The sequence below is a fragment of the Carcharhinus amblyrhynchos genome, chromosome 10, assembly GCF_965287045.1.
Source record: "Carcharhinus amblyrhynchos chromosome 10, sCarAmb.v2.hapA, whole genome shotgun sequence".
Lineage (NCBI taxonomy): Eukaryota > Metazoa > Chordata > Chondrichthyes > Carcharhiniformes > Carcharhinidae > Carcharhinus > Carcharhinus amblyrhynchos.
In genome coordinates this window covers 100487727-100514831 of record NC_137333.1, presented here as the reverse complement: position 1 = coordinate 100514831, position 27105 = coordinate 100487727, and the positions used below count along the sequence as shown (strand labels likewise).

Sequence of the window (27105 nt, the reverse complement as noted above, 5' to 3'; positions counted from 1 at the left end):
ATGTGGCACCAATCAAGTGGGCTACTTTGCCCTGGATGGTGTTTAGTTTCTTAAGTGTTACTGGAGCTGCACCCATCCAGGCAAGTGGAAAATATTCCCTTACAATCCTGATTTGTACCTTGTAGATAGGGGACAGCCTTTGAGGAGTCAGGAGGTGAGCTACACACCACAATACTCCTAGCCTCTTGTAGCTGCTGTGTTTTTGTGGTGAGCCCAGTTGAGTTTCTGGTCAATGGTAAGCCCAAGGAAGAGGGGGATTTAACAATAGTCATGCCATTGAATGTTAAAGGGTGATGGTTATACTTATTCTTGTTGGAGATAGTCATTGCCTGGCACTTGTGTGGCACCAATGCATAGAAACATACATTGAAGATAGAAGCAAGAGTAGGCCATTTGGCCCTTCAAGATTGCTCCACCATTCATTATGATCATAACTGATCATCAAATTCAACATCCTGATCCTGCCTTGATCCCTTTAGCCCCAGGAGCTATATCTAATTCCTTCTTGAAGTCACGCAATGTTTTGGCCTCATCTACTTTTTGTGGCAATGAATTCCACACATTCACCACCTTCTGTGTGAAGAAATTTCTTTTCACCTTGGTCCTAAAAAGTTTACCTCTTATCCTCAAACTATAACTCCTAGTTCTGGATTCCCCCAAAATCGAGAACATTCTTTCTGAATCCACCCTGTCCAATCCTGTTAGAATTTTATAAGTTTCAATGAGATCCCCTCTCACTCTTCTAAACACCAATGAATATAATCCTCACTGACTTAGTCTCTCTTCATATGACAGACCTGCCATCCTAGGAATCAGCCTGGTAAACCTTCGCTGTGCTCCCTCTACAGCAAGGACATCCTTCCTCAGATAAGGGTACCAAAATTGCACACGATACTCCAGGTGTGGCCTCACCAATTGCAGCAAAACATTCCTATTCCTCCACTCAAATCCTCTCGCTATGAAGGCCAACATACCATTTGTCTTCTTTACTGCCTGCTGTACCTATGTGTTACTTACCACGACTGACGCTTGAGGACACCAATGTCTCCCTGACTATCCACCTCTCTCAGATTACACCCATTCAGATAATAACCTGCCTTCCTATTACTGCTACCATAGTGGATAACCTCACATTTATCCACATTATACTGCACTTGCCATGCATATGCCCACATACTCAGCCTGCCCAAATCACACTGAAGCAACTCTGCATCCTCTACACAGCCCACCCTACTACCCAATTTTGTATAATCTGCAAATTTGGAGATAATACATTCAGTTCCCTCTTCCAAATCATTAATATACAATGTGAACAGTTGGGGTCCCAGCACAGATCCCTGCGGAACCCCACTAGGCACTGCCTGCCAAACAGAAAAAGACCCATTTATGCCAAGTATTTGCTTCCTATCTGCTAACCAGCTTTCTATCCATCTCAAAACATTACTTGCAATCCCATGCACTTTAACTTTACACAGTAATCTGCTCTGTGAGACCTTGTCAAAAGCCACAACCACCAATTCTCCCTGGCCAATTCCACTAGCTGCATCCTCAAAGGACGTTAGTGAACCAGATGGGTTTTTCCGACAATCGACAATGGTTTCATGGTCGTCAGTAGATTCTTAATTCCAGATATTTTTTATTGAATTCAAATTCCACCATCAGCCACGGTGGGATTCGAATCCGGGTCCCCAGAACATGACCCGAGTTTCTGGATTACTAGTCTAGCGATAATACCCCTAGGCTATCATCTAGTCGTATTATCTATTTAAAAGCAGCCTGGAGGGTCAGTCATCTGAGCTCCAGGACATCTCTGCAAGAGTCCCTCAGGTTAGTGTCCTCGGCCCAACAATCTTCAGCTGCTTCATCAGTGAACTTCCCTCCATCATAAGGTCAGAAGTGAGGATGTTTGTCGATGATTGCCCAGTGTTCAGCACCATTCACGACTCCTCAGATACTGAAGCAGTCCATGTGCAACAAGATCTGGATAATATCCAGTCTTGGGCTGACAAGTGGCAAATAACATTCACGCCACACAAATGCCAGGCAGTGACCATCACCAATAAGAGACCTCAGACCACCGCCCCTTGACGTTCAATTGTGTAACCATCACTGAATCCCCCATTGTCAACATCCTTGGGGTTACCATTGACCAGAAACTCAACTGGACTCACCACATAAACACAGTGGCTACAAGAGCAGGTCAGAGGCCAGGAATACTGTGGTGAGTAACTCACATCCTCACTCCCCAGAGCCTATCCAACATCTACAAAGCACAAGTCAGGAGTGTGATGGAATACTCCCCACTTGCCTGGATGGGTACAGCTCCAACAACACTCAAGAAGCTTGACACCACCAAGGACAAAGCAGCCTGCTTGATTGGCACCACATCTACAACATTCAATCTGTCCACCATCAACGTTCAGTAGCAGCAATGTGTACTATCTACAAGATACAAGTTCCTTAGACAGCACCTTCCAAAGCTATGACCACTTCCATCCAGAAGAACAAGGGCAGCAGATACATGAGAACACCTTCAAGTTCCTCTCCAAGCCACTCACCATCATGACTTGGAAATATAACACCGTTCCTTCGCAGTTGTTGGGTCAAAATCCTGGAATTCCCTCCCTAACGGCATTGTGGATCAATCCACAGCAGGTGGACTGCAGTGATTCAAGAAGGCAGCTCACCTTCTCAAGGGCAACTAGGGATGGGCAATAAATGCTGGCCAGCCAGTGACGCCCATGTCCCATGAATGAATTAAAAAAAACCCAAATGGATTAACAAATATAAGAAACCTAAAAGGAAATCCTAGAACAGTACAGCACAGGGGTGCTGGTGGAGTAGTGGTAATGTGAGTGGATTGTAATTGAGAAGCCCTGGCTGTGCTTTGGGCACATGGGTTCAGCTAATCGAACTGAAATTCAATTAGTGAATCAGTGGTGACCCTGAAACTCTCAGTGATTGTTCATTAATCCTTACCCGGGTCTGGTCTATGTGCAGTGAGGTTGACTCTCAAGTGATCCAGCAAGCCACTTGGTTCAAGGGCCATCCAGAGATGGTCAACAAATGCTGGTCTTTCCTTCAACACCCGTATCCCAAGAACAATGAAGGGGAAAAAAGACCATTTGGCCCATTGAGTTTGTGCCAGCCCTTTCAGAGAACAATCCAGTTTTTACCACTCGCTTCTCTTTCCATGTTTTCCGAATCTTTTTCTCCTTCATATAATTTCTCATTTCTTATTGAATCTGTTTCTGCCACCCTGTCAGGCAGTGCATTCCAAATCCTAATCACTTGCGCTGTTGATAACATTTCTCTCATTTTGCTGCTTCGTTCCTTTTCTTTAATTTTATGCCCTCTGGTTTTTGAACCTTCAGCAGTTGGAAACAATTTCTCTTTACTCACTCTATCTAAACTCTTCATGATTTGAAGCACCTCTATCAAATCTTATCTTAACCTTCCATGCTCCAAGGAGAACAATTCTGGCACCTCCAGTCTAACGACATGCTGTAACCCTTATGCACACACATACACATACAGACACACACACCCACACACACACACACACATTCACACGCACTCACACATACATAGATACACACACACACACATAGACACGGGCACTCGCACACACACAGACACACAGTTGCACGCACATAGATACACACACACACTCACAGTCTCACACACACTCTCTCTCTCACACTCACACACACACACTCTCTCACACTCTTGTGCGCACACACACACACACACACACTCTCTCTCTCACACACTCTCTCTCTCTCTCTCTCTCACACACACACACAGTCTCACACACACTCTCACACTCTCGCACACACACACACTCTCTCTCTCACACACAGTCTCACACACACTCTCTCACGCACACACACTCCCTTGCACACACACTCCTCTCTCTCTCACATACACACACACACACACACACACACACACACACAGTCTCACACACACTCGCACACACTCTCTCTCACACACTCTCTCATGCACACTCCCTCACACACACTCTCTCACACACTCTCTCACACACACTCTCTCATACACACACACATACACTCTCTCGCACACACACACACTCTCTCTCTCACACACACACACACTCACACACACATTCTCTCTCACACTCACATGCTCTCTCTCACACACTCTTCTCTCTCACACACGTACACACACAGACACATACACTCTCTCTCACACACTCTCATGCACACTCTCTCACACACTCTCACATATGCTCACACACTCTCTCACACACACACACTCTCTCTGTCTCACACACACATGCACACACACACACACGCACACACACACACGCATACACACACACATACACATTCTCACACACACACACAGCAGAAAGTTGACTGTGTGCAGCAAAACCTCGGTCCCTAATTTTTATTAATATCTGTGTTTTGCTGTATTTGTTAAGTCGCTTGAGCTGAGTGAGTGTCCCTTTATCATCCAAACCACCACCTTTTATTAACTAGTCCCAGTTTTATTATTAACTAGCTCCTGTCTCATTTACAATAAAATGAAGCTCACTGGCTTTTACAATGACATTATTTTTTCAAAAGCTCTAATTGTTACAATGGCCCATTTGTTACTTCAAACGCTTTTTTAAAACCCAGCATTTCTAATAATCCCAGTTGTTTTCTTGTTTAATTTCAATAACCCAGATTTTTAATGTCTCTAGTTGTTCTTTTTAAAAGACTGTGTTTTTGAATATTCCCAGTTGTATCTTTTTAATGTTCTGTTTTTCATTTGACAGTAATCCTAATTGTTCTTCAAAAGTCTTTTTGTTTAAATAACTTTCGTTCTTTTGTGAACTCCACAGAGTTTGGAACTGAAGTTTCTGTTCATGTTATGGCAAATCATTTCCAATGTATGTTTTGCTTGCGCATGTTTGTATCTGTCTATCCCCCAGCTTTGATACACTTTAGCTCATCTAAAACTATTAATCAAAATAAACCCTCAATGAGTGAGATTTTTTGGCTGTAATAACTCCTTGGAGGCAAAAGTCCCGTCACCAAGTTACTTTATTTACACCATACGTCTGTACACAGCCGATTCTTCAGTTTCTCCCTGCTATTGCAGGGAGGTTCCAGTTGCAGGCTGGGCATCTGACATACCTGCTTTAAATAGGGAGCATGAGGCTCCCTGATTTAACCATCGATTAGGACTCATCAGATACTTACTCTAGCAAGCCAACATCATTAGCCTGGCTGAAGTCATCACAATGGCCTCATTGCATCCAAGACCGGAAAATCCCACCCGAGGTCAATGGACCTTCGCACTGTCCGCCCCTCGCCTGCTCCGATTCCCATGGTGGGTGGACGGACGCAGTGATACAATTTTGGCGACTGACTCAGAATCCTGATGTGACTCCTGGCATTATAATGGAGGCGGTACTCCTAACCTACATTAACCAGATTTGATTTATTATTATCACACGGGCGGCGTGGTAGCACAGTGGTTAGCACTGCTGCTTCACCGCTCCAGGGACTTGGGTTCGATTCCCGGCTCGGGTCATTGCCTGTGTGGAGTCTGCACGTTCTCTTCGTGTCTGCGTGGGTTTCCACCAGGTGCTCCGGTTTCCTCCCACAGTCCAAAGATGTGTGGGTTAGATTGATTGGCCATGCTAAAAACAGCCTTGAGATCAATAAGTTAGACGGATTAGCGGGTAAATATGTAGGGATATGGGGTGGGATTGTGGTCAGTGCAGACTTGATGGGCTGAATGGCCTCCTTCTGCACTGTAGGATTTCTATGATTTCTATGATGTATTCGCATACAGTGAAAAGTATTGTTTCTTATGCACTATGCAGACAAAGCATACCGTTCATAGAGAAGGAAACAAGATAATGTAGAATGTAGTGTTACAGTCATAGCTAGGGTGTAGAGAAAGATCAACTTAATGTGAGGTAGGTCCATTCAAAAGTCTGATGGCAGCAGGGAAGAAGCTGTTCTTGAGTCGGTTGACAAATGACCTCAGGCTTTTATATCTTTGTCCCGATGGAAGAAGGTGAAAGAGAGAATGTTTGGGGTGTGTGAGATCCTTGATTATACTGGCTGCTTTTCCGAGGCAGTGGGAAGTATAGATGGAGTCAGTGGATGGAAGGCTGGTTTGCGTGATGGATTGAGCTACATTCGTCACCTTTTGTGGTTTCTTGTGGTCTTGGGCAGAGCAGGAGCCGTACCAACCTGTGATACAACCAGGCAGAATGCTTTCTGTGGTGCATCTGTAAAAGTTGGTGAGAGTTGTAGCTGACATGTCAAATTCCCTTCGTCTTCTGAGAAAGTGGAGGCATTGGTGGGCTTCCGTAACTGTAGTGTCGACAGAGAGGACCAGCACAAATTGTTGGTGATCTGGACACCTAAAAACTTGAAGCTGTTGATCCTTTCTACTTCATCCCCATTGATGTAGACAGGGGCATGTTCTCCTCTACACTTCCTGAAGTCAATAACTCTCTTCTTCGTTTTGTTGACATTGACGGACAGATTATTGTTGCCGTACCAGTTCACCAGATTCTCAATCTTGTTCCTGAAATCTGTTTCGTCATTGTTTGAGATCTGACCCACTACGGTGGCTCATCAGCAAACTTGGAAGTTGAATTGGCGGGGAATTTGGCTACACAGTCATAGGTATATCAGGAGTGTAGTAGGGGGCTGAGAATACAGCATTGTGGGGCACCACAATGATTGTGGAGGAGGTGTTGTTGCCTATCCTTACTGATTGTGGTCTGTGAGTGAGGAAGTTCAGGATCCAGTCGCAGAGGGAAGTGCCAAGGCCCATGCCACAGAGTTCTGAGATGAGTTTTGTAGGAATAATAGTGTTGAAACTGAGCTGTAGTCAATAAGTAGGAGTCTGATATAGATGTCTAGGTGTTCCATGGTTGAGCGCAGGGCCAGGGAGATGGCGTCTGCTGTGCACCTATTACGGCAGTAAGCAAACTATAATGGATCCAGGTAGTCCGGGAGGCTGGAGTTGATTCGTGCCATGACTAACCTTTCCAGACACTTCATAATGATGGATGTCAGAGCCACAGGATGACAGTCATTAAGACACGCTGCTTGGTTTTTCTTAGGTACCGGGGTGATGGTCGTCTTCTTGAAGCAGATAGGGACCTCAGATTGTTGTAAAGAGAGGATGAAGGTGTCTGTGAATATCCCCGTCAGCTGATCCACACAGGATCTGAGTGCTTCTCCGGGTACCCGATCCGGGGTTGACCTTAACCTGCTCTGACATCTGCAATGCTGACCTCAGATACAGGTTCATCCAAGGCTTCCAGGGTGGAGGGCATGCTCTCGCTGACCTCTTGCACAAAACGGGCGTAGAATGCATTGAGCTCATTGGGGAGGGGTGTGTCGGTACTGGTGATTTTACACGCCTTCATCTTGTAGCCTGTTATGTCTTGCGGGCCTTGTCATAGTCAGCGGGGGTCTGTGTGGCTCACTTGGGACTCTAGCTTGGTCTGGTACTGTCTTTTGGCATCTTTGATGGATCTCCTTCGATTGTATCTGATTTTCTTGTGTAGGTCAGGGTCACCTGACTTGAGCGCCTCAGAGCTGGACTTCAGCAATCAGTGGATATTCCTGTTCATCCATGGTTTCCAGTTGAGGAACACATGGATTTGCTTCTTTGGCACACAGTCTTCTACACACTTACTAATGAAGTCAGTTGGTGGCACACTTGTTCAGGCTGGTCGCAGAGTTTTTAAATATTGACCAGTCCACTGACTCCAAGCAACCCCATAGATCACCCGATTCCTCAGACCAACACTGCACGACTCTCTTTGATGGATTCTCCCACTTCAGTTTTTGCTTGTAAGCCGGGAGCAGGATCACAGCTTTATGGTTCGATTTGCCAGAGTGTAGGTGGGCAATAGAGCGGTAGGCAGGTTTGATATTTGTGTAGCAGCGGTGTAGGATGTTTGGGCCTCTGGTGAAATGGGAGACGTGTTGGTGGTAACTTGGTAGTACGCTCTTGAGCTTGGCCTGTTGAAGTCCCCAGCCACGATGAACAAAGCCTTGGGAAGTTTCGTCTCAAGGCTATTCGTAGTGGTGCATATTTTGTCCAGCTCGATCTTCACGTCTGCATGGGGTGGGATGTAAACTGCCATCAGGATAACGGAGGTGAACTCCCACGGAAGGTAGCAGGGGCAGCATTTTAGCTTCAGCTATTCTAGGTCTGGGAAACAGAAAGTTGCCAGTGTTGCTGCATCTAGGCACCACAAGGTGTTGATTAGGAAGCAGACCCCACCTCCCTTAGCCTTGCCTGAGGCTGCTGTATGGCCCATTCGATGGATTGAGAAGCGTTCTGGTTGTAGGGCACAGTCCGGTGGAGCAGGAGGGAGCCATGTCTCCGTGAAACAACACACTGCAGTGCCTCAATTCTCTTTGGGAAGTCTCTGAATTTGTTTAGCTTGTTTTCCAGAGATTGGACATTTGCAAGGAGTAAACCGGGGAAGGGGGGGTGGTCCTTGGGACCACGTTGCTTCACTCTCACCAGAAGGCCTGCGTGTTTTCCATGCTTCCTGGAGTGACGACCTCTTTTCGACCCTGGGAGACGGTGAGAGTAGCTTATGGTGTTAAGGATTTGGTTGTGTCCAATGAGGTTCTTCGCTCTGGTCGGTGTGTGGATGGAGGATTTGTTGCCTTGCTTACGGTTCTTGCGTCGATAGATGGGCCTGTGCGGTTGGGCGTTCTGGGCCGCTGTCAGACTGCAGTTTGGCTTCACCGGTCGGTGGATATCCAGACCCCACACTCCGACGTGGACAGGTCGAAGGTCGGTCAGTGGATGACATCCCTGGAGTCACAGCAGCGGATGAGCCGGTGGTCGGATCCAGATGTTGGGGTCCTCAGGGTCACTGCCAGGTCAGGGGTCTTCCTTCAGGGGTCGGAGGATCTCCAGACCTGCGAGTAAATTTAAAAGAGCAGCGTTAGTGATTGTCAGGCAGTGGGAGTTAATTTTTAGGGGTGACTGCAGGAGTGGGGAGTGGAGAGAGTGCTTGGAGTCTGCAGGGGGTTACAGCTCTCCAGGTCAGAGGGGCAGGGGGGGCAGGCGAGGAAAGGGGTCCCGCCTCAAGGATGCAGGTCTGGTCATTGGAGACCAGTGGAGTGAAGGTCCTGGCTCCCGAGACCTGCACCTTGTAGATGGTGAGGCTTTGGGGAGCCAGGAGGTGAGTTACTCGCTATAGGATTCCCACTCTCTGACCTCCTCTTGTAGGCACAGTGTTTATATGGCTAGTGCAGTTCTGTTTCTGGTCAGGATGTTGATGGTGGTGAATTTCATTGAGGTGTGTAAAGTTATGAGGGATGCAGACAGAGTGGATAGGAAGGGTCTATTCTTCTTGACACAAGGGTCAATAATCAGGGGTGTGGATTGAAGTAGATGCCAGATATTGTTCAGGGGAATTGAGGGGAATTTTTTTCATCCAGAAGATGGTGAGGATCTGGGACTCATTGCCTGAAAGGATGGCATACTCAAGACACATAGGAAAATGCATCTGAAGTGCCTAACCTTTGATGAAGATTACATCTTTTTCAACCTGTATCAATGGAATGGACTGAATGGACTCCTCCTGTGCCACATATTTCTATGATTTTATGAGCTTCGCCTGATGACTACTTTGATGGTCAACAAAGGTTAAGAAAGAGCTGTAAGGTAGAACTAAAGTCATTTTGTAAACAAAAAGCAGATACCTCCGACCTTGCCCATTGCTGGGATTGCCCAGTGTCGTTGCAGTGAATGGAGTTTTGGTTCAGCGCCAAATTTTCCATTCACACTGGCAACGAGGATCCTTGCTATAGAAGGAGAAGAGCGAATGATTACTAGGCTGATTCCTGGGATGGCAGGTCTGTCGTATGAGGGGAGACTAACCCAGTTAGTATTATATTCACTGGAGTTTGGAAGAGTGAGAGGGGAATCTCATAGAAACTTATAAAATTCTAACAGGCTTAGACAGGGTAGATTCAGAAAGAATGTTTCCGATGGGGGAGGGCATCCAGAACTAGGGGTCATAGTTTGAGGATAAGGGGTAAACCTTTTAGAACTGAGGTGAGGAGAAATTTCTTCACCCAGAGGGTGGTGAATGTGTGGAATTCACTACCACAGAAAGTAGTTGAGGCCAAAATGTTGTGTGATTTCCAGAAGAAATTGGATATAGCTACTGGGGCTAAAGGAATCAAGGGATATGGGAGGAAAGGAGGTATATTGAATTTGATGATCAGTTATGATCAATATGAATGGTGATGCAGGCTTGAAGGGCTAAATGGCCAATTCCTCCTTCTAGTTTCTATGTTTCTACATTAGACAATCACGCCCACAGTGTCTACAAACATATGAGCTGGTGGGTCACCTCTGTATAGATCTGAGTCATGAAATATACAACTGTATGATCATCTGAAAACTGAATAGAAAGCTAAAATCTCCACTGTCTCATAATGGTCTCTGGCTGGTATCTCACACTGAATCTGTTCTTTTTTCCTTCCCTCTTTTGCAGGCTTCCTAAGCACAGGTGACCAAGCTGCCAAAGGGAATTACGGATTGCTCGACCAAATCCAAGCATTAAGGTGGATTAGCGAAAACATCGGAGCTTTTGGAGGAGATTCCATGCGGATTACAGTCTTTGGTTCGGGTGCTGGAGCTTCGTGCGTCAGCTTGCTAACTCTCTCCCACTATTCGGAAGGTAAGAACGTGAGGGACAACAGGAGAAAAGCAAAGTGGTCGCAGCTTCCTGAGGATCTACCTCAGGAACTTAATGGTCAGTGTGATTTATCTCAGACAGTGGTGCACGGAACTCCTCTCCTGGAGTTTGGCTCCTGAGATCAGTGGCAGAAAACCTCCTGATGCGTCACCTCCAACTGAGAAAAATTTGCCCCAAATGGCAGGGTCTTCATTCCATGGGGTGCAGTGTAGAATTGGATACACCAACCCCCTCGAATGAAAACCTGGGGCAGCCGCACAGACTGCCAAGTTCCGAGGCAGGCCTACCTTGGTTCTCTGAAAGTACACAAGAACGTAAGAAATAGGAGCAGGAGTAGGCCGTCTAGCCCTTCGAGCCTGCCCCGAAGAATATTTCGTTAAATAATAGGCCTCCTCTGTCTCACCCTTAATCCCCACTGCCCTGACCCAATCTCCATTACTATACCTGCCAACACATGCCTTCCAATGAACTCCCAATGACCAACCTGTTTCGTTATAGCTCTATGTCAATATAGTGCATGACGGTGTTGTAGCACAGCGGTTAGCATTGCTGCTTCACAGTGCCAGGGACCCGGGTTCAATCCCAGCCTCGGGTCACTGTCTGTGCAGAGTTTGCACATCCTCCCCGTGTCTGTATGGATTTCCTCCGGGTGCTCTGGTTTCCTCCCACAGTCCAAAGATATGCGGGTTAGGTTGATTGGCCATGCTAAATTGACCCTAGTGTCAGGGGGATTAGTAGGGTAAATATGAGGGGTTACAGGAATAGGGCCTGGTTGGGATTGTGATTGGTGCAGATCCGATGGGCTGAATGGCCTCCTTCTGTAGGGATTCTATGATTCATCGCTGTTATTTTGTTAAATATTAGGCCTCCTCTGTCTCACCTCTAATCCCCACTGCCCCGACCCAATCTCCATTCCTATACCTGCCAGCACATGCATTCCAATGAACTCCCAATGACCCACCTGGTCCCTTATAGCTCTATGTCAATATAGTGCCAACTCATGCCAATCTGTGACCCACCCATCACACTTTGCCTTTACACTTTCTAAGCCAATGACCCCAGAATCCGCTATAGGCTGCTCTCAGGAAATGAAATGAAATAAATTTCCAGGTATCAATTCCAGACGCAACTGCATAACGGGCGGGATTTTCTGGCTGCGCTCGCCCCAAAACTGGAAAATCCCGCCCAAGGCCAATGAGCCTTTACATGGTCTGCCCTCCGCCTCCCCCCCACCCCCCCAACACCTTCCCCCCCACCCCCATGGCAGGCGGGACAGGAAAATTCCAGTGAATATGTCCCTCGCTTTTCATGAAAGTCCCTTCAATGTAATTAAATCCCCCTCAAGTACTTAATCCTTATAAAAACAAACATTTGTATTGCTAACCTTAATTAGAATCATAGAATTCAGAAGGAGGACATTTGGCCCATCGAGTTAGTACTGACCAGATTATTTTAAAGACAGCTAATCATTTAATAACCTCTTAGAGCTGTCAATCAAATGGTGAAATTACAGAGCCCTGGTATGGTCATTATAGATTATGGAAATAAGCAGGAATAATGCTGTACAATGATAGTACTTAATCAGCAAACTGCTGTTGAAACTATAGACACAGATTTTGTCACAGGCAGACTGTTTTTTTTACTTATTTAGACATCAGGGGATTTAAATAACTTGACAGCCTGTAAATTCCACACAGCCTACCTTCTATGTGTATTTACACCTACTCTAAAAAATGATAGCTCACCCGCTGTGGGATAACACAGTGAAAATGGAGTATGTTTGAACTCAATTCCCCTGCTGCCTAATATGGGACCTGTCAGATTTCATAGAATCATAGAAACCCTACAGTACAGAAAGAGGCCATTCGGCCCATTGAGTCTGCACCGACCACAATCCCACCCAGGCCCTATCCCCAATCCGTACATATTTTACCCTCTAGCCTATGCATCTATGGTCAATTTAACATGGCCAATCAACCTAACCCGCACATCTTTGGACTGTGGGAGGAAACCGGAGCACCCGGAGGAAACCCACGCAGACACGAGGAGAATGTGCAAACTCCACACAGAGTCGGGTTCCCTGCACCGTTTCAGATACACCACAGATTCTCCAAGACTCTATGAACATGTCAGACCATAGGATCATACAGTGCAGAAGAGACCCTTCGGCCCATCGAATCTGCACCGATACACGAAAAACATTTGAACTCCCACCTAATCCCCTCTGCCAGCACTTGGCCCATAGCCCTGAATGTTATAAGAACATATAGGAGCAGGAGTCGGCCATCTAGCCCTTCAAGCCTGCCCCGCCATTCAATGAGATCATGGCTGATCTGAAGTGGATCAGTTCCACTTTCCCGCTTTCTCCCCATAACCCTTAATTCCCCTGTCCATCAGAAACAATGATGTGGTAAGTCCTCATCCAGATACTCCCAGGCAGTGTATTCCAGACCATCACCAACCACTCTCTGGGTAAAAAAGTTTTTCCTCACATCCCCCCCAAACTTCCTGCCCCCCCACCTTGAAACTTTGCCCCCTCGTGACTGACCATTCAATAAAGGGTCACAAAAAAAGCATAGAAGTCACTTTGAAATCTGTAGTACAAAATATTTATGCGGCTTTTTTATATAAAAAAAGAAGTCTTGGAATGTGGGGCCACTGGCAAAGTTGGCATTTCTTGCCCACTGCTGAGGAGACATTGCCTGTATCAATTTGAAATCCAGCAGAGTTGAATTGTCTAACCGGCATTCAGATGCAAGGCCGGCATGGTGCCACAGTGGTTAGCACTGCTGCCTCATGGCGCCAGGGACCTGGGTTCAATTCCCAGTGTGGAGTCTGCATGTCCTCCCCATGTCTGCGTGGTGTTTCCTCCCACAGTCCAAAGATGCGCGAGTCAGGCTGATTGGCCAGGCTAAATTGCCCCTTAATGTCAGGGGGATTAACAAAGTAAATATTATGGGGATATGTCTGTGTGGGATTGTGGTTGGTGCAGACTTGCTGGGCCGAATGGCCTCCTTCTGCACTGTAGGCATTCCAACTGTTAACTAGAGCCCACCCGATAATGCTGCAATTAGCATTACATACACTGACAGCACATGTAAGGCTGCAATGATGATTGAAATAGCCCCAAACAAGTTCAGCTCCATGTGGTTCACTAATCCTCTATCCCATTCCAATCCACAAGCAATGGGTCATCCAAGGGTCCAATAAAGCTTCCAAAACGCAAGATAAAAAGATGAAATACTTCTTTGAAAACCGAACACTCTGGCTGCGAGGGAAAAGCGTGCCTGTTTCAGATCTTTCCAAACTACAGATTTGGATCGATTTAAAAACAAAACGACATTGTCTTCTTTATGTAGCGCCTGTGATATAATGAAATAGCCCAAAGCATTCTGCAGGGGTGCTCAAGCCTGCCCTGAAGATATTAAGCCAGGTAACCAGAAGCTTGCTTCATGAGATGGCACGGTGGCACAGTGCTGCCTCATAGCGCCAGGGACCCAGCTTCAATTCCAGCCTTGAATCACTCTCTGTGCGGAGTTTGAACATTCTCCCTATGTCTGTGGTCTTTCCTCTGGGTGCTCCGGTTTCCTCCCACACTCCAGAGATGTGTGGGTTAGGTGGATTGGCCGTGCTACATTGACCAGGGTGATTAGCAGGGTAAACGCATGGGGTTATGGGAATAGGGCCTGCATGGGATTGCGGTCATCCAGACTCGATGGGCCAAATGGCCTCCTTTTGTTCTACAGCGACTCCATGAGGTAGATTTTTAGGTGTGGATCAAAGAAAGATAAGACAGATAAGTTTATTTATTTATTAGTGTCACAAGTAGGCTTACTCTAATGCTGCAGTGAAGTTTCAGTGAAAATCCCCTAGTTGCCACACTCTGTTTGGGTACACTGCGGGAGAATTTAGCATGGCCAATGCACCAAACCAGCACGTCTTTGAGGTGCGGGAGGAAACTGGAGCACCCAGAGGAAACCTCGCAGACATGGGGAGAAGGTGCAGACTTCGCACAGGCAGTGACCCAAGCCGAGTATCGAACCCGGGTCCCTGGCGCTGTGAACTCCAGGAAATGGTGCGGTGTTGAAAATGGGGAATGCTGAAGGGGGCTAGGACTGGCAGAATGCAGGGATGGTGTGGAGATGCCGGCATTGGACTGGGGTAAACACAGTAAGAAGTCTCACCACACCAGGTTAAAGTCCAACAGGTTTATTTGACAGTAAACGCCACAAGCTTTCATAGAACATAAGAACATAAGAAATAGGAGCAGGAGTAGGCCATCTAGCCCTTCGAGCTTGCCCCGCCATTCAATAAGATCATGACTGATCTGTCGTGGCTCAGTTCCACATTCCCGCCCTCTCCCCATATCCCTTAATCCCCTCTCTTATCAAAAACATTTCGGAATGCTGTTCCTTCATCAGCTGAGTGGAAACTTCTGGTCGCAAACAGGGCATATAAAAATACACACAGTTTACAGAATACTGATTAGAATGCAAGTCTTTACAGCTAATTTGCTATTCAATTTTTAAAAACAAAACAACATTGTTTTGGGCTATTTCAAGATATCATAGGTGCTATATAAAGAAACAATGTTGTTTTGTTATTAAAAATTGAATAGCAGATTAGGCGTAAAGGCACACATTCTGTGTTTGAATAGCAGGTTAGCTGTAAAGACTCGCATTCTAATCAGTATTCTGTAAACTGTGCGTGCCTTTATATGCCCTGTTTGTGATCAGAACTCCCCACTCAGCTGATGAAGGAACAGCGTTCCGAAAGCTTGTGGCGTTTACTACCAAATAAACCTGTTGGACTTTAACCTGGTGTTCATACTAGAATGCAGGGATCCAAAGATTTGTAGAACTGGAAGAGATAGGGAGTTGAGGGGGTGGGGGTGAGTTCAAGAAGAGATTTAAAAACCTGGGTAAGAATTTGAAACTCGGAGGTGCTGCTTGATTGGAAGGCATTGTCGATCAGTGAACACGGTGGGGGAGTGAGACTTGGTGTGCGATAGGGCTCGGACAGCAGAGTTCTGAGTGTCCTTTATGTTTATGACGGGCAGAATGTGGGAGGCCAGCCAGCCAGCAGTGTGTTAGAAGAGTTAACAAAGACAAGAATGAGGAAAATAGTTAGGTATGCTCCAATGTGGCTTGGACTGGGTTAAGCACAGTAAGAAGTCTCACAACGCCAGGTTAAAGTCCAACAGGTTTATTTGGTAGCACAGGCTTTCAGAGCACTGTTCCTTCATCAGGTGTAAAGACAAAAACTCAATTTACGAATCAAAACAAATCAAAAATCAATTATTGTTCCAAGTCAGGATGGGTTGTGAGTGGTTTAGAAGGGGACTTGCAGTTAATGATGTCCTCATGCATCTGCTGCCCTCGTCCTTCTAGACGGCAGAGGTTGTGAGTTTGGAAGGTGATGTCAAATGGGTGTTGGTGAATTGTTGGGGGAGCACTCAGTTTGGCTCCCAGCATTCTTTCACCACTTCTGGGATTTTCCTCGGGGAATGGCAGCCAACGTTGTGTGTGTGTTCCCCTGATCTTAAAACTTTTATCCTTCTCTTCAGATCGCCCCCTTACCCAGCCCTGCAAGCTATTCCAACCCTACCACTCACCATGAATCACTGAATCGTAGAATCCTCACAGTGCAGAAGGGGATCATCCGACCCATTGAACCTGCACCCACAATATCCCATCCTATCCCTTAATTTAAACTCCACACAGTCACCCGAGGCTGGAATCGAACCCAGGTCCCTGGTGCTGTGGGGCAGCAGTGCTAACCACTGTGCCACTGTGCTGTCCTATGATTCAGAGACAAGATGGCGAGTCACTTCTGTTATCTAGCAATTGCAGCATCCAATTGGTGCACAGCAAGATCCCACAAACAACAAACATAGAAAAACTACAGCACAAATAGGCCCTTCGGCCCACAAGTTGTGCCGAACAAGTCCCTACATACTAGGCTTACCTATAACCCTCTATCGCACCAAGTTCCATGTACTTATCCAAAAGTCTCTTAAAAGACCCTATCGAATCTGCCTCCACCACCACCGACGGCAGCCGATTCCACTCACCCACCACTCTCTGAGTGAAAAACTTACCCCTGACATCTCCTCTGTACCTACTCCCCAACACCCTAAACCTGTATCGAGACAGACAGACTAAATAAGATAGATCACTGAGTAACCTATCCTCTTAATATTGACCTTTAGCCCACGTTTTATCTTGATAGTCCCTCTGACACTAAGGGGCAACTTAGCATGGCCAATCCAACTAACCTGCACATCTTTGGAGTGTGGGATGAAGCCGGAGCACCTGGAGGAAACCCACGCAGACACAGGGAGAACATGCAAACTCAACACAGGCAGCCAGTCATCCTAGGCTAGGATCGAACCCAGGTCCCTGGAGCTGTAAGGCAGTCGTGCTAACCACTGTGCCATCGTGCTGCCCAATGACCCATCTAACTCAGAGAGAAGTTGACGAGTCACTTTGTTATCTGGTAATTGCAAGCATCTAATTGGTGCAAAGCAAGATCCCACAAATAACAAATGAGACAGATTACTGAATAACCTGTCCTTTAATATTGGTGTTTAGCCCTCAATCAGCATTTGCTGCCTCACAGCATCAGGGACCCAGGTTCAATTCTGGGCTTGGGTCACTGTCTGTGTGGAGTTTATATATTTTCCCCATGTCTCCGGTTTCCTCCCATAGTCCGAAGAAGTTCAAATTAGGTTGAATGCTAAATTGACCCTTGTATCAGGGAGATTAGCAGTGTTGATGAGGGTTATGAGGACAAGGACTGGGTGGAATTGTGGTCAGTACAGATTAGATGGGCCAAATAGTCTCCTTCTGTACCATCGGGATTCTGTGATTTTGTGATTTAAGGAAAAAAACAGATTTTCAGTCGTCTGTCTCATTTGTGTTTGTGGGATCTTGCTGTGCATCAGTTTGGATGCTGCATTTTCTAGCTGTTGGAAGTGACTACTTCAGAGGTAGTTCATTTGCTGCGATGTGCTTTAGGGACCTGACTTTGGTCGCAAAAACAAGAAGGCAGATGACGACCCGAATGGCTGTAAATTGGGAGAGGGGAGTGTGCAGAGGGACCTGGGTGTCCTTGTGCACCAGTCACTGAAGGTAAGCATGCAGGGGCAGCAGGCGGTAAAGAAGGCAAATGGTATGTTGGCCTTCACTGTGAGAGGCTGAGAGTACAGGAGCAGGGATGTGTTGTTGCAATTATACAGGGGCCTTGGTGAGGCCTCACCTAGAGTATTGTGTGCAATTTTCGTCTCCTTTTCTGAGGAAGGATGTTCTTGCTCTCGAGCGAGTGCAGTGAAGGTTTACCAGTCTGATTCCGGGGATGGTGGGGCTAACGTATGAGGAGAGATTGACTAGGTTAAGTTGTTTTCACTGGAGTTTAGATGAATGAGGGGGGGATCTCAGAGAGACTTGTAAAATTGTAACAGGACTAGACAGGATAGATGCAAGGAAGATGTTCCCGATGTGGGGAATCCAGAACCAGGGGTCACAGTCTAAGAATTTGGGGTAGACTATTTAGGATGGAGATGAGGAGACATTTCTTCACCCAAAGAGTGGCGAGTCTGTGGAATTCATTACCACAGGAAGGAGTTGATGCCAAAACGTTGAATGTATTCAAGAGGCGACTGGGTATAGCACTTGGGGCAAATGGGATTGAAGGTTATGGAAAGAAAGCAGGATTAGGCTATTGAGTTGGACAATCAACCATGATCATGATGAAGGGTGGAGCAGGCTGGAAGGGCAGAATGGCCTCTTCCTGCTTCTACCTTCTATGCTTCTGTGTCTGTGCCATGAATGCCCTGAGGTTTGACATCCCACTTTGAAATGCAGAGCAGTGTGGCTGTTCCCTCGCCGTTCTGCCCGCGCGTTCTGGCTAAGATTTGGACCTATGCCCTTCCGGCCCGGAGCGAGGCCCACCCTGCGTCAAACGGCTAACACGAGGGGACATAGCTTCAAATTGAGGGGTGGTAATTATAGGACGGATGTCAGAGGCAGGTTCTTTACTCAGAGGGTAGTAAAGGCGTGAAATGCCCTGCCTGCAGCAGTTGTGGACTCGCCAACTTTAAGGGCGTTCAAATGGTCAGTGGATAGGCGTATGGATAACATTGGAATGGTTTAGGTCAGAGGGTCATTAGATTGGTTCCACTGGTCGGCGCAACACCGAGGGCCGAAGGGCCTGTACTGCGCTGTAATGTGCTATGTTCTAACCTGAGCCAACAGCGGGATAAGTTAGAGTGAATAATTGCATGTGCGACGCTGGCCATTTCCGTGCGAGCAGCTGAGTGCTGCCTGCAGTTTCTGAGACTGCGTGGCGTTCCCAATTAGGTTGATGGATGTCAAGAGTGCATTTTTGATCCCACCATCAGCGCAGTCGGCAAGTCCAATGCAGGGAAGGGATAAGAGAAATATCTACTGATGCAGCTGGGAGGCTTGGGGGGGTGGGGGGTGATGGTGTGGGGGGGGGGGGGGGGGGATGGGGGGGGGGTGGCGGACGGGGGGGCGGTGGCGGACGGGGATGGGGGGGCGTATAGCACGGGAAGAAGTGTCCAACTCAGCAAATTCTACTCGTCAATTGATCGCGAATCTTTCATAGAATGAGACGGTAGATGTCAAAGGCGAGGATCGCCAAGTTTAACAGTCATCTTATTTTTAATGATTTGTAATTTCCAGCAACGTATTTTTGTGCTTTTGAGCTGACAGAATTACACCACTGAGTCATGTGGTATTTTCCACCTTATTCCTCCTGCCAATCACTGCACCGGATGCTGCCAACTTATTTCTTCTGCCACAGTTCTGATCACCCATGTCCACAACCCCGGAACCACACCTTGTTCCCCCTACACCGATCATCTTGCCAACTCCGCTGCTAATTTGTACCTGGTTCTAGGAGTCTTACAAGGATTTGGAGCCACGTCAGGTGGATACGATTAGGATAGAGATCAGCCGTAACCTCACTGGATGGCGGAGCAGGCTCTCAGGGCTAACTCCTGTTCCAGTGTTATGGAAACACAGAAGCAGGAGGAGGCCATTCAGACCTTCGAGCTTGTTCCGCCATTGATTATATAAAGAACAACAAAGAACAAAGAATAGTACAGCACAAGGTGAGATAATGCATTTTTGAGGGTCCAATGCATGTAGGAATTATACAGTAAATGGCAGAACCCTTAGGAGTATTTACAGGCAGAAAGATCTGGGCATACGTGTCCACTGATCACTGAAAATGGCAATGCAGATGGATAAGGTATTTAAGAAAGCATACAGCATTCTTGCCTTCATCAATCAGGGCACTGAGGCCTTTTCCAAGCCTGTGCCAATCATGATTCCTGTCCAAACTAAAACCGCATGCACTTACGGAGTCCATATCCTTCCATTCCCATTCTATTCATGCACTTGTCAAGACGCCCCTTAAAAGTCAATACCGTATCCACTTCCATTACCTCCCTGGCAGTGAGTTCCAGGCACCCACAGCACTCTATGTAAAAAATCTGCCTCAGACATCTCCTTTAAACCTTGCCCCTCGCACCTTAAACCTATGTCCCCTAGTAATTGACTCTTCCATCCTGGGAAAAAGCTTCTGACTATCCACTCTGTCCGTGCCTTTCATAATCTTGTAGACTTTTATCAGGTCTCCCCTCAACCTCTGTCGCTCTGGTGAGAACAAACCAAGTTTCTCCAACCTCTCCTCACAGTTAATGCCCTCCATACCAGGCAATATCCTGGTAAATCTTTTCTGTACCCACTCTAAAGCCTCCACATCCTTCTGGTAGTGTGGCGGCCAGAATTGAACACTGTGTTCCAAGTGGAGCCTAACTAAGGTTCTATAAAGCTGCAACATGACTTGCCAATTTTTAAACTCAATACCCTCGCCGATGAAGGCAAACATATCTTCTTGACTACCTTCTCCATCTCCGCCGCCACTTTCAGTGACCTGTGCACCTGTACACCCAGATCCCTTTGTCTTTCAATATTCTTAAGGGTTCTGCCATTTACTATATATTTCCTATGTGTATTAGACCTTCCAAAATGCATTATCTCACATTTGGCTGGATTAAACTCCATTGCCATCTATCTGCCCAAGTCTCCAACTGATCTATATCTTGCTGTATCCTCTGATTGTCCTCATCACTGTCCACAAATCCACCAGCCTTTGTGTCGTCCGCAAACTCACTAATCAAACCAGTTACATTTTCTTCCAAATTATTTATATATATTACAGACAGCAAAGGTCCCAGCACTGATCCCTGAGGAACACCACTTGTCACAGCCCTGCATTCAGAAACACACCCTTCCACTGTCTTCTTAGACCGAGCTAGTTTTGTATCCACCTTTCCAGCTCACCTCTGATCCCATGCGACTTCACCTTCTGCACCAATCTACCATGAGGGACCTTGTCAAAGACCTTACTGAAGTCCATGTAGGCAACATTTACTGCTCTACCCTCATCAATCACCTTCGTCACTTCCTCGAAAAAGCTCGATCAAGTTCGTGAGACACGACCTCCCCTTCACAAGACTGTAGCCTCTCACTAATACGTCCACTTATTTCCAAGTGGAAATAAATCCTCTCTCGAAGAATCCTCTCCAATAATTTCCCTATCACTGATGTAAGGCTCAGTGGCCTGTAATTACCTGGATTATTCTTGCTACCCTTCTTAAACAAAGGAACAACATTGGCTATTCTCCAATCCACTGAGATCTCCCCTGTAGTTATGATGCCGGTGTTGGATCTCCCCTGTAGCCAGTGAGGATATAAAGATTTCTCTCACGGCGCCAGCAATTTCCTCCCTTGCTTCTCTCAGTATTCTTGGGTATGTGCCATCAGTCCCTGAGGACTTGTCTGTCTTAATGTTTCTCAAGAACCCAATACCTCCTTTCTGATCTCAATATGACTCAAACTACCTACACATCCTTTCCCAGAGTCATCATCCACCAAGTCCTTCTCTTTGGTGAATTCTGACGCAAAATACTCATTTAATAACTTGCCCATTTCCTTTGGCTCCACGCATAGATTCCCTCCTTTATTCTTGAGTGGGCCAACCCTCTGCTTGGCTACCCCCTTGCTCTTTATATATGTATAAAAAACCTTGGGCATTGGGCTTCTCTAAGCTTTTCCCCACCTACCTTAAACCTAAGTCCCCTAGTGTTTGACATTTCTACCATAGGAAAGAAGATCTGTCTATCCACTCTGCCCATGTCACTCATTAGCTTGTAAACCTCTATTGGGTCACCCCTCAATTTCCGTCATTCCAGTGAGAACAAACTGAGTTAATCCAAACTCTCCTCATAGCTAATACCTTCCAGACCAGGCGATATCCTGATAAACCTCTTCTGTACTCTTCTGCACGTAATATTCTAAATCAGGCCATTTATTATTGTCACAAGTAGGCTTACATTAACATTGCAATGAAGTTACTGTGAAATCCTTCTAATAGTGTGACGACCAGAATTGTACACAATATTCTAAATCAGGCCAGCTAAAGTTCTGTACAGCTGCAGCATGAACTACAAATTTTTATACCCAATGCCTCGCTCGATGAAGGCAAGAATGCTATATGCTTTCTTGAATACCTTATCCATCTGCGTTGCCATTTTCAGTGATCAGTGGACATGTATGCCCAGATCTTTCTGCCTGTCAATACTCCTAAGGGTTCTGCCATTTACTGTACAATTCCTACATGCATTGGACCCTCCAAAATGCATTATCACACACTTGTCTGGATTAAACTCCATCTGCCATTTTCTCTGTCTGATCATTGGACTGCCATGACTGATAATCAAATTTAATCTCCAGCCTCCCTCCCATACCCCAATATCTAATTCCTTCTTGGAATCACACAACATTTTCCCCAACTTCTTCCCCTGGTCGTGAATCCCACACATTCACCACCCTGTGGGTGAACGGATGTCTCCTCATCTCAGTTCTATCCTTTATCCTCCGTTTTATCCCATACCCTCTCGCTTTATTCAGTCTCAGTGCCACTGGGCACCGCTGGCAAGTCCAGCAATTATTTCCCCTCCGAGTCCTCCCTGAGAAGATAATGGTCAATCTCCTTCTAGAACCTTCATCGAAAGTTAATGTTGAGCTGAGTGGCTCGCTGGAACACAACAATAGCTATCTATATTTAGTTAACACCTTTAAGCTGGTGAATCTTGCCAAGGCACTTCACAAGAGTGCTAGCAATAAAAATTTGGCACCGGGCCACATAATGAGACATTAGCACAGATGACCAGGGACTTGGTCAAAGAGGAATGTTTTAAGGAGCATTTTTGACAAGAGGAGAGATAGGTTTAAAGAATAAAGTTCATTGATTATTGTCACAAGTAGACTTACGTAGATTCATAGAATAGATTCATAGGTTCTTACAGTGCAGAAAGAGGCCCTTCAGCCCATCGAGTCTGCACCGACCACAATCCTACCCAGGCCCTATCCTCATATCCCTCCATATTTTACCCGCTAATCCCTTTAACCTAAGCATCTTAGGACACAAAGGGGCAATTTAGCATGGCCAATTAACCTGACCCGCACATCTTTGGACTGTGGGAGGAAACCAGAGCACCCAGAGGAAACCCACGCAGACATGAGGAGAATGTGCAAACTCCACACAGACAGTGACCCGAGCCGAGAATCAAACCCAGGTCCTTGGAGCTCTGAAGCAGCAGTGCTAACCACTGTGCTACCGTGCCACCTGAATTAACTATGCAATGAAGTTACTGTGAAAATCCCCTAATTGCCACACTGTTTAGGTACACTGAGGCAGAATTTAGCATGGTCAATACACCTAACCAGCATGCCTTTCAGATTGTGGGAGGAAACTGGAGCACCAGGATGAAACCCATGCAGTCATGGGGAGGATGTGCAGGCTCCACACTGACAGTGACCCAGTGGGAATCAAACCCGGGTCCCTGGCGCTGTGAGGCAGCACTAACTACTGTGACAAGTGGAGAGTTTAGGGAGGGAATTCCAGAGCTTAAGGGCAAGACAGCCAAATATCGAAGTGATTAAAATTGGACATGAACAAGGGGCTCGATTTGAAGGAGAGTAGTGATTTTGGAGGGCTGATAGAGACTGCAGAAATGAGGAGCGGCCCAGCCGTTGGGGGGAGGATTTTTAGATTGAGGTGTTGCTGGACTGGGAGCCAATGTAGACACAGGGATTATTGGTGAATGGGATTTTGTTGGAGTTAGGATATGGACAGAATTTTGGATGAAAGCTATGGAGAGTGACAAATGAGAGGCCATTTAAGGGAGCCAGGGGATAAAAACAAAGAACAAAGAAAAGTACAGCACAGGAACAGGCCCTTCAGCCCTTAAAATCTGTGTCCGTCATGATGCCCCAACTAAATTTAAAAAAGACTTTCTGCCCTTATTCAGTGCGTATCCCTCTATTTCCTCCCTATTCAGGTAGCCATCTGGAAGCCTCTTAAATGTTGCTAATATGCCTGCTTCCACCACCTCCTCTGGCAGCGCGTTCTAGGCACCCACCGCTCTCTGCGTGAAAAATATCCCCTGCACATCTCTCTTAAGCTTTCCCCCTCTCACTTTGAATCTGTTCCCCCTGTAACTGACAGTTCCACCCTGGGAAAAGGCCTCTGACTATCCGCCTGTCAAACACCATCTTTCCAATGAAAACAGTCCTAGTTTATTCAACCTGTCCTCGTAGCCAACACCCTCGAGACCAGGCAACATCCTGGTGAACCTTCTTTGCGCTCTCTCCAAAGCTTCCACGTCTGGCAACCAGAAGGACATCACATTTGTGTGTGATACTCCACATGCAGCCTAACCAAGGCTTTATATTGCTGCAACATGATTTGCCAACTCTTGTACTCAATGCCCTGGCTGATGAAAGCAAGCATGCCATAGGCCTTCTTAATCCCCTTGGCCACTTGTGTTGCCACTTTTGGAGAACTATGGGCCTGTACGCCCAGATCCCTCTGGATGTTAATGTTCCGATGGGTCCTGTATAATTCACACCTTGATCCTCCAAAATGCATCACCTCGCATTAGTTCAGATTAAACTCCGATGTAAACCTTGGTTAGGCCGCATTTGGAGTATTGTGTCTGGTCGCCACACTACCAGAGGCTTTCGCCAATGTGTAAAGAAGGTTCACCAGGGTGTTGCCTGGTCTCGAGGGTGTTGGCTATGAGGAGAATTTGAATAAATTAGGATTGTTTTCCCTGGAAAGACGGAGGCTGAGGGGAGAACTGATGGAGGTGGGCAAAATAACAAGAGGCATAGGCAGGGTGATAGGCTTTTTCCAGGGTGAGTGAACCTTCATCAGAACTGGTGAACTCCCCTCGGGAACATCCTTTCTGAACCTACCCTGTCTCTGCCTCCATCACCAACTCGGGCAGTGAATACCACACACCCACCACCCTCTGCGACAAAAGGTATTATCTCATGTCCCTTCTGCCACTTAGCTTGAACCAACCTATGACCCTTGGTTTTTGAACCCTCTGCCAAGGGAAACAGGTTCCTCCTGTCTAATCTCTCCCTATCCCTCACAATTTTGTACACGTCAATCACACCTCAGCCTTCTCTGTTCCAAGGAAAAGAACTTCAATCTCTTCTCATTGCTAAAATTCTAGATGGCCTCGCACCATTCCAATAAATCTTCTCTTCACTCCCTCCAGACCAATTACACCCCTCCTACGATGTGGTGATCAGAACTGTATACAGTTGTGGCCTCATCAGTGTCTTTTACAATTTCCTCACAATATCCCTAATTTTGTATTCTATACCTCTGCCAGTGCTTCAAGATGTCTGTTCCAAGTTTCAGCTTCAGCTTCCCAGCTCTTTCCACATTTTGGTCTCTCCCGCCCCCGAATCCACACCAACGCTTGACTAATCAAGCACAGTGAGCAGCAATAGTAAGCACACGCACATAATCAAACACAGATCAGTTGAACACTACTTGCTTGCTTAAAAGCTGACCACTTCTCCTTGTTCTGATGAAAAGTCATTGATGGGATGATTCACCGGGGTGTTGCCTGGAATGGAGTATTTGAGCCTTAAGGAGAGATTGGATAGGCTTGGATTGTTTTCTCTGAAACAGAAATGTGTGTGTGTGTGTGTGTGTGTTGGGGGGGTTGCGGTGGGGTGGGGGTTGGGGTGGTGTGACATGATTGAGGTGTATTAGGATTATGAGGGGTTTGGTTAGGTTGAATGGGAAGCAGCTGTTCCCCTTGGTTGAGGGGTCAACCATGAAGGGACATAGTCTTAGGGTGGGATATTCAGAGCTGATTTGAGTAAACACTTTTTCATTGAGAGGATGGTGGGAATCTGGATGGCGGCATGGCCTGGGGAGGCCAAAAACCCTTACAACCTTCAAAAAAATAATTGGATGAGCGCTTGAAAGATCATAACGTTCAAGGATATGGGACAAGTGCAGGAAAATGGGATTAACGCGACTTTCGTGGTAGTTATTACTGGTACAGATTGGAAGAGCTGAAGGGCCCTTTCTGCGTTGTACGACTCTATAACTCCCTCTTCCCACTGTAAAATGATTTGTTAGAATAGGAAATGCAAAAGGATGGTAAAAATTGTTTCAATAGAAATGTTCAAAAGGGAATTGTATAAATGCGTGAGGACATCTACAGGTTTAATAGAAAAGATCGGGGAGTGGGGCTCATTAAATCACTCTACCAGAGAGATAGCACGGGCATAATGGGCTGAATGGCCTCCTTCTATTTGTATCACCCTATGATGCTACATCTCTTCATTTTCAGCGACTGTATCCTTCATTGGGGAGGCACTGTGACACAATGGTTAGGACTACTGCCTCACAGCGCCAGGGACCTGGCGTTGGGTCGTTGTCTATGTGGAGGCTGCATGTTCTCCCCATGTCTGTGTGGGTTTCCTCCAGGTGCTCCAGTTTCCTCCCACAGTCCAAAGATGTGCGGGTTAGGTGGATTTGCCATGCTAAATTGCCCCTTCGTGACCCAGGATGTGTAGGTTAGAGGGATTAGCGGAGCAAGTATATGGAGTTACGGGGCAGACTCGATGAGTTGAGTGGCCTCTTTCTGAACTGTAGGGTCTATATGATTCATCATTAATCCTGTAGCATGTGTGTCTTTCTTAGAAGGTCACTGAATCCTTGGTGGATGTTCTGTGACACTGGAACCTTCCCGATTATTAGCTTTAAGGTGTCAGCTCTCTTTGCACTATCCCTTCTCTCTCAACCCATCTCCTTCCAACTCCCTTGTCCATTTTGACTGTATGAAGGCATTCCTCCCATTTCATTCCGCTGACTTCTTCGGCCCCTGTGACCTCCCCCCCACCCCCCGCCCCCCCCCCCCACCACACACAACCCCGGGGAGTAGGGGAGGGGGAGAGGGAGTAAGCCTGTGG

At 46.6% G+C, this 27105-nt stretch overlaps 1 protein-coding gene across 2 annotated transcripts in view; it reads left to right on the top strand.

The window, feature by feature from the left end:
- nlgn4xa (neuroligin 4 X-linked a) overlaps positions 1-27105 on the top strand; it is a 270911-nt gene that overhangs the window by 222440 nt on the left and 21366 nt on the right. For both annotated transcript variants that reach the window (XM_080197667.1, XM_080197666.1), the window contains one exon: positions 10520-10705. In XM_080197667.1, coding sequence (XP_080053793.1) covers positions 10520-10705 — 186 coding nt within the window. The remainder of the gene's footprint in view (positions 1-10519; positions 10706-27105) is intronic.